The following is a 9106-nucleotide window of genomic DNA, read 5'->3' on the forward strand; positions in this document are numbered from 1 at the left end:
CCAACAGGCTGCACAGTGTCACAGTCCACGATAAACAGTTGTGGCGTGCTGAGTCTGCAGATGTTGACATGTGAATACAGCTAGAAGTGTCTGTACAGGTAATCATCTCTTGTGTGATGGCTCTGGCCACCGCGAAGCCTGGCATAGTGGGTTCCTTGCCCTACGCAGCAGTTGCCCCTGTGGGCATCGCCACTTCCGTATCCAGCCAGTACCACGCTCAAGACACGCTGGGACAGTACAGCTACGGATATGCAGGCGGCCCCAGCGCCAAGACCGAGACTCGAACTGCTGACGGCATCACCCGCGGAGGCTACTCCTACATCGACGGCCACGGACTCGTCCAGAGCGCCAGCTACGTCTCTGACCCCGTCAACGGTTTCCGAGTTGCGGCCACTAACCTCCCTGTCGGTCCCTCTGTTCCCGCTGCACCCATAGCTCCTATTGTTGCTGCCGCCCCCGCCGTATTGGCCGCCCCAGCCCCCATCGCACTCCCAGCAGTAGCCGCTGGAGCTCCCCTCGAGACTCCCGAAGTTATCGCAGCTAAGGCCGCCCACTTCGCTGCTCACGCCCAGGCTAAGGCTCTTCTGGGTCGCAAGAGGCGCAGCCTTCAACCCGTTGCCGCACCTATTGCATCATACGCCGCTGCTCCCTTCGCAGCAGCCCCCGCAGCTTTTACAACCTACGCAGCCGCCCCAGCTCCCGTTGCAGCTTTTGCCGCCCCCGCACCTATCCCCGTCGCTAAGACCTTCAGCTACTCCACCGTCTCTGCCCACGCTGACCCTGTCGTCGTCGCCGCCCCCGCTCCCGCTATCAGTGTAGCTCGTGCCGCCCCCGTCGCCTTCGCCGCCCCTGCACCCGTTGCAGTCGCCGCCCCTGCTCCCGTCGCAGTTGTTGAGCCAGTCAAGAGCTTCGGATATTCCACCGTCTCTGCCCATGCTGACCCCGTTCTCGTCGCCGCCCCCGCTCCAGCTGTCAGTATAGCTCGTGCCGCCCCCGTCGCACTCGCCGCCCCTGCACCAGCTGTGGTTGCCGCCCCTGCACCCGCTGTACTTGCCGCCCCCGCACCAGCTTTTGCTGTGGCCCGCGCCGCCCCCATTCTCTCCGGCTCCAGCCAGTACCAAGCCCAAGACACCCTAGGACAGTACAGCTATGGATACGCCGACAGCAACTCCCAGAAGCAGGAAGCCCGCGCCGCTGATGGTACTACCCGTGGAGCTTATTCCTATGTGGACGGACACGGCCTCGTCCAGAGCGTCAAGTATCATGCCGATGCCCTCGGTTTCCGAGTTGCGGCCACCAACCTCCCCGTGGGCCCCGCCTAAACTACCGTCCCATACCCTGGCTAGACCACTGTACACGTACCTGCATGATTGGTCCACATTGAAGATTAAGCATTTCTCAAGCAGAAGGCAGGTCTGGTGCAACTACCGCCCCAGCCCTCCACAAGGACGCCCCTCTCCTTGTGCAGTGCCGGGCGTAACACTAAGAGGTGTCTCAGGTTACAGGCAGGCTACAAGAGCCAGTCCATGGATTGGAGCCAAAGTCCCAAGTGTTAAAATTTCAGTGTGAACCGGACTGAAGGAGACGATCACAACAAACCCTCCCCCGCACCGCGCCCTCTGGAGCCCTCGCTGGAGTCCAGAGGTCATCAAGCTAGCGAGTACTGTGTTTCTGAGGTCACCAGCTGGGTAGGAGATGCTACCAGAGCTGTGATCACCACCTCCTCTTCCTAAGATCTGTTTACTGTTCTCTCAAACTGCCAGGGCCCCTCTATCGCGTCTTCTCTTCAGCTCCTTTACATATTTTCGGGATCCCAAATGTGAAAATCATAGTCATTTATTATCCACTCAGAAATCAAGCCTCTTACTTCAACTCTTCGTGTTTGAATGTGTATATAATATTATATTACTATGTATTCTTATTTTGCAGCATTATGTAATACAAAGAAACAAAAAAATAAAACAAAAAAAAGAATACCGAATATACATGCAATAAAATTGTTGTGCTACAAAAACAGAAAAAACTGTATTACTTATTTTGTTTTTATAATTGCTGTTAATAGTCTTAAGCTTGTTTTCATCCCATCTTTGAATCAAGAGAAAAACATGAAGAACGCAAGACTGAGAAGTTATTTTTATCGCTTGTGCAGCAGGTTTTAACTCTGAAACTCCTCAACAGATGTCACTGATATATAGTATGGAAAATCCACGCCAAACATTCTCAATCAATCAATGAAAGTCAGAAATCAGCCCTATGCTCCAAAGTGGGAGCAAGAGAGGACGAAAAGAAAAACTTTTCTAACAATGACGTAACGGTCTGCGTCATTAACTGATAATGACGCACTCTCTTTCTCATAGCAGATGAAGTGTACCTCTAAATGGTCCATTGGACAGTAAAGTAAAGGTATCCTCTACCAGGCCGTGAAGGCCCATAGGGTTGTGAGATGTTGAGGTTCTCACATTTTCTAGACAATCGGCTCATAGATGGCGGCAAGGTTGTCAGCCCTACGCACCGGCCGCCTTTTGCCTCCAAGAATATTCCAAGAATATTCCTGGTACTCATTTCTGTTATAGGCTGAGTCGACCCCAGGGCCGTAGTGCGGCTGGAAGGATCAGATCAATTGACAAAATCCAGTGACCTCATCGGGACTTGAACTCTTGACCTTCCGGCTTGTAGCATAATGCTTCAACCAACTATGCTACCGCGTGCCCCTAGGTCCATTGCACAGAACTTAGTAAATTTACCTTATGAAACCTGAGTTAATTACCTCTAATGTGTAAATTAGAATTCCACAACTTGTGACAGATTTAGCTACGTTCCACTCATAGTAACTGACGATCTACTCACTGGGACACAAGATCTCGAAAATAAGAACTTTCATTTTTAGAATTTGAAGTTCCCACAGCTTTGATTAGGAAGAGGTGACATGTTCTTCCGAAAGGTCATTTGACTTTCAGCGAATTACACAACATTATATCATTGAAGATAGAACGTTTCAAGAATTTCCATTGATATATCACTAAAATGCACATAATTCTAACATTACACCCAATGGATTTGGTTCGAGCGGTAGAGCTTCTGGAATTTACTCTGGAGGTAGCTAGTTCGAATCTCTACCGGGAGATCTGCTTTACTAACTTACGATTTGTTTGTCTTCCTGCTCATTTCAGACAACTTCAGGATAAATACACATATTATAATTACAACACGATCACTTCTTTTCAAATACGTGTATTTTCCAATCTCCTGTTCACCCCGCCTCCTATCCAATGGGTACTGGGTGCTCTTCACCACGGGATTAAAGCGGTAGAGTCGTAAACATGACCACTCACCTCCAACTATTGCCGAGGTTAAGAATACGTGGATCTATACATCCACTCCCCATATACCTTCATTGCATAGTGCTTAGTTAGTTAAGCACAAGGACAGCTTTATTGTCCACCAATCAGCCTATATTTCGATGCTACACAAGCTGAGACACTGACAAAGTCTTTAAGCAAGAATAAACAAAAGATGTAGGGGTACATTTCTTCGGAAAAGATAAATATTTTTTACTAAGGCGGGAATATGGTTTTCTCGAGATGCTGAGAATTTCCAGTCTAGACACGACATGTGACACACCCACTACCTACACGACGGCTGTGGGAATACGTAAGAAAAATAAATCTTAACCATTTTATGTTATCTCAAAGGCAAGAGACAACAGTAAGTAAAGTGGCTCGGTGTTAATGGAAGTGCGGATATTTATGGTGCTGTTTGGAGAACATGGCTGAAAGATTTCGTCTGACACAAAATATATTGACACTTTAAAGAAAAGTGATTACTATACAGAGACTGTCACCTATTTGAACATAAGATAAACCCGCGTTTTCAACACAGTGTCTCTCAATAAATCAATATCTGTTCCCTTTTACGATAGAACGCCTATTATCCGAATTAACTACTATTATAATAATGAAAACAAAACCACTTATAAATCAGGTGACATGAAAAATTCTCTGTGGCCTTTAGTCCGCAAGGAATTACACCCACCGAGCGACGGCCGCTTGTCGGCGAAGTTAGTGTCAACTTTAGCGGATAGAGGGTATCGTGAGGTCAGCGCAACGGATCCCCACGGCCTTTAATCTCTGTTTTCTAGACCGAAGCCGCCATTACCTTGAAATAGCTCCTCAATTATCCTCACGAGGCTGAGAAGACCCCGTTCCAGACCCACTACTTCTCAGAAAATCTGGTAGCGCCGGGAATCGAACCCGGGATCTCTGGATCTGTAGTCAGGAACTCTGACCACTTGACCACAGAGGCGGTCTATAAAAATTAATACATTGCAGTTATAAATTAATATTTTGGCTGGCTCAGCGACTGAAATTCCGTATTTCATGGTTGTTCTGATTCGGATAGTCGGCGTTCTACTGTGCTACGTTTAGGTTTGTTCCGAACCATGCTAGAGGCACGCAATATCTCATTCCCATCACTCACTCACTCATTCACTCACTCATTCACTCACTCATTCACTCACTCATTCATTTTCTCTCTCACCCACTCACTCACTCATTTTCTCTCACCAACTCATTCACTTACCCAATAACTCATTCTCTCACTCACTCACTCACTCACTCATTCACTCCCTCACTCATTCACTCACACATACACTCATTCACTCACTCACTCACTCACTCACTCAGTCATTCAATCACTCACTCACTCACTCACTCATAGAGTTGAGCCCTTCTTGAGAAGCCGCAAATTCTGCAGCTACTCAAGGACTTCCCCAGCATTTTATGGAACTCGAAGGTTCATTACCGTGTTCACAAGAGCCCTCCACTGGTCCCTATCCTGAGCCAGATCGTTTATCCAGAGGATCCGTCCAGGTCCGAGGCTTCTTGTTATCTTTCGTAACGACGAGGAATTGTAAGCCCCACGCCCAACCCCCCGATTTTGAGGACCACCCCTTTTCGGCTGTCCGCGACTGCTTATTCAATATATTCGCAGCTACCCTCCATACCTGGAGGGCGGCTCCTCTATCCGCAACTCGAGGACGCGTTATGCCGTGGTGACATGGGACCCACCTAACGTGGTATCTCATTCCCATATAAGAAGGAAGTAGAAAGAACTAACTGCGATTTGTTTTGACCTCCATAGTGAGAGCCTTTCCTCCAGATCCTACTCTTTGCAAGCAACAATTATACTCATGGAGCTGCGCACTTCTTGAGGAGCCGCCAATTCTGCAGCTACACAAGAATTTCCCAGCATTTTATAGAACCCGAAGGTTCATTACCGTGTTCACAAGAGCCCTCAACTGGTCCCTATCCTGAGCCAAATCAATCCAATCCATGCCATGCCATTCTATCTCTCTAGGATCCGCGAATATCAGTTCCACTGAAATGACAAGGATTTTGGCACCGAAGCCAAATTATAAATATAAAGCACCAAATAATAATAATAATAATAATTTGGAACGGGCCCAGCTATTTAATGTCAGTGTAACCTGAAAGCGAGCCGTACCTCAAGGCCGTGACCTTACACTTTCTTGGGGCCATAACACTGGTTAACTTGATGACGAACAAATTGACAAGGTTTCATCATGACTTGGCACGCCTGGAACACTTGGTGTGCTATTCATAGAGTTCCTTATTATAAAATATCTGCACGATACATTTATCGCAAAAAATTGCTTATATCTGTTTTTTTTTTGCTTATTTGGCAACGTTTCCAATCGTTTAAATTATATGGCTTCAAATGGTAACTTGAATAATCAGTTGGAAAGGATGTTGGGAAAAGTTATCGTGGCCAAATTTAAGGTATTATCTCAATAATTACTGGAGGAACCAAGGAAAACCACAAGAACCTGATGTTAGCAAGCTTACATGTCGAGATTTGAACTCGAGACTTCTGAATACGAAGCAGGAGAGCTCAATAGTCTAACGTGGAGCTCGGTGTCTCATATGGGAAATCAGTGGCAAATTTAATAGGAATACCTCACGTGAACTCATGACCAACAGTTCGGTCAGCTAGGTCTAGACTAAGTATGCACTATTACATTAGCTCCCAGGTACGTTGAGGGTGTGTTCTGCATTTAATTTCATTATGTAAATTTCACCATGCTTTACTATTTTGTTAACTTCGTCGTCGATTTCGAAGCACGTAATTAGTGAAGTAAAAAGTTTTACATAAAACAAATCAAATACCAAAGATAAGGAACAATTCAGAGAAGACTGTCAAGTTTCTCCTACCTTAATCCAATCCATGTTTCCGTAGAGGACAATCCGTATCCACATGTCGAATTATAGCGAACGAATCATCGATTTATAAGCATTATATTCGGTGTGAAGGAAATGTCGCCGCCCTAACGGCTTGATGAATTGTATTCGCATTTCGTATTCAGTGATTCATCCGCCACAGATCGGAACCTGGTGAATGTGTGCAAAATAGGAACCCCTCTTTATAGGACCATAGAACACAGTCGCGATTTTCTCGGAAACAGCTCCAACGATTTTGATTAAATTTCGTTATTTATTTATTTTTTTTTTTTAGATTTTCGCCCTAAATGAATTACGTAGATGATATCTTCAGAAAAATAAAAATTCACGCAATAGGGGCCCAAATATATACGCAACGCGTATGTGTTCTATCTTGAAAAATCAGCGATTAACAATAGCCCACCACCGAATAATAGACCTCATTTCCAACGTAACGTAGCAGAGGTCAATCCAGTAGGTGAAATCCGCTTTACCATTCGGACTGATTTCGGTGTTGTATTCAGTAACAAAGAATTTATTTTTTCCTTTTCGCTCCCACCTTGGAGCATAGGGCCTATTTCTCAGTTCCATTGATCACAATTTTACAGATGGCAGGACTCCTTGGGCGGGTGATCAGCCCGTCGCAAGACCTCTGCCTAAATACAGGACAACACAAACACAGAATAAACGTATACACACACCAAAGATCCATGCCTTGTGTGTGATTCGAACCCATGATCCCTGCTTCCGAGCGAGGGAAAACAGTTCATGCCTTACGCTCGGCTACCGTGCCCGGCAGTAAGAAAGAATACTGAGCATTAATTCATTTTGTTTCCATGGTAACGTAGTCATGGACAATGGTATATGACAAAGTAATTGTGATTTATTTAAATTCTGTTCTTGTTGATTAGGGTAAATTTGTATTTATTTTTACCTATACATCCTGCCCACATACGTGGAATATTACGTATTTTTATATGACGTTTAAGGATCACGACTTTTACCCGAGGAAATTTGAGTAATATGTTGCGTAATGGTAATTATTTTTGATCTATAATTGTCAAATCACTGGGATAACAGAACAATAAATAGACAATGACGCCTTGAGATGACGTAACTTTTACGCATTATACAGTATCGCTACACAAGCAATGCCTTGTTAATTAAGCGAACGTCGAGTGATTTGTAAAGAAGTTGCAAAAGCCTGGACAACATTTTCAATAGTGAACACTTAACAGATTTTATAAGAAAATCACTTTTTGATGGAGTCATATTGCTGCAATCAATCAATCTCTCACGCCGTGTAGCTTGAGGGCTATTTACTCGACATACTCTTTGATTTTGTAGAGGGAGGCAGTCTAGTTCTCCGAAACGTCAAATAATTTATACACGGTGTCGCTTCACTGAAAATTCCATTCATCGTAATCATTGTTGTGAGAACCTATTTCTATCGTAATGTATCAATCATATATCAGTCGGAAAATCCATAATTAATTCTTTCACCCCTTCCTCGGTCAATCCCCCATTCTATCAGCCACTCCTTCGTTCAAAGAGTTATTCAACCGGTATTTACGTGTATATCGTACACGAAGCGCATTAGAATGCCCTGAAATTGAAGTTAGTTATGTCTGAGATGTCGCCTTTCTCTTGCTGCAACTTCTCCGACACCGAAGTTTAGCGCGTTGCAGAGCGCAATTGTGCCGGCGTTATGAACTCTGAGACTGTGATTTTGATGCTGAAAACATGGAACCTGTGGACAAATGAAACTCTGAATCCCCAATTTCGTCCAAACAATATTTAATAATGAAATTCCTACCTCACAAAAAACATACTGCATCTCTATTTCTGTAATTCATGATCAGAAACTCTCGCGCGGCGACCCCGCGTGCCGCCTCGGGTTCCGGGCTGGGATTTACGACGAACACAACACTGGCCACTTCATTCCCTGAAGACGGAGACAGGGACTGGACACCAGCTCCTTACTGACTTGGCTGATCGTGAGAAATTATTTAATTAGTTAATCCTGTTTAAAGGTCCGCCTCTTTGGTCTAGTGGTCAGAGTTCCTGGCTACAGATGCAGAGGTCCCGGGTTCCATTCCCTGAGCAACCAGATTTTCTGATAAGTAGTGGGTCTGGAACGGGGTCAACTCAGCCTCATGAGGATAATTGAGGAGCTATTTCAAGGAAATAGCGGCTCCGGTCTAGAAAACCGAGATTAACGGTCATGGGGATCTGTCGCCCTGATCATGTGACACCCTCTATCCTCTAAAGTTTGCACTAATTTCGCCGCCAAGCGGCGGTCGCTCGGTCGGTATAGTTCGCTTGGGGACTAAAGCCTCGGTGTTTTTATTATTCTTAGAATTATGTGGCTTGGCTCCAAGACGAACAGATTTGCTGTAAAGTAACTGTGACTCCGATTCTGAAGTTCTACTATGACTGCGGTAAATAACAGACCCGTCTTCTCGTTAGAGAAGACGCCCCCACATCTACAAACCCACAACTGTCTGACAGTAACAAAATTCTTGTCTTGGGCCCCAGTAGGGACTTGACACAAAGATCGACTGACCGTCTGTCGTAACATAATTTCGACTCTGACTTTGACGTTGTTCACACGATTAAACAAATTTTAAGATTTGATGCACAGTAGTGTAATTGTATAGTGTGGAGCCAGACAGTATGAAATTCGGGTTGACGTTTCAGCGTCTGCATTCCACGAGGCTCGTGAAGGTCACAAGCAAGTCCTATTACGCGAGGCCGCCTCGCTGTGCACAAGGCAGATTTAGCAGTCTAAATATAGGCAGATAATGGGAACATAGATTTGTTGGAGCATTCCTTCTCGTCTCGCGAATTATCAGCCGAAGATCGAATAA

At 45.3% G+C, this 9106-nt stretch overlaps 1 protein-coding gene across 2 annotated transcripts in view; it reads left to right on the forward strand.

The window, feature by feature from the left end:
• Positions 1-1956, forward strand: part of LOC111873801 (resuscitation-promoting factor RpfA) — a 36691-nt gene extending 34735 nt beyond the window's left edge. For both annotated transcript variants that reach the window (XM_033755220.1, XM_023868779.2), the window contains exon 2: positions 99-1956. In XM_033755220.1, the coding sequence (XP_033611111.1) occupies positions 117-1322 (1206 nt within the window). In that variant the 5' untranslated portion in view covers positions 99-116 and the 3' untranslated portion in view covers positions 1323-1956. The remainder of the gene's footprint in view (positions 1-98) is intronic.
• Positions 1957-9106: the final 7150 nt, after the last annotated feature.

The sequence above is a fragment of the Cryptotermes secundus genome, unplaced genomic scaffold (assembly GCF_002891405.2).
Source record: "Cryptotermes secundus unplaced genomic scaffold, Csec_1.0 scaffold215, whole genome shotgun sequence".
NCBI classification, from domain to species: Eukaryota; Metazoa; Arthropoda; class Insecta; order Blattodea; family Kalotermitidae; genus Cryptotermes; species Cryptotermes secundus.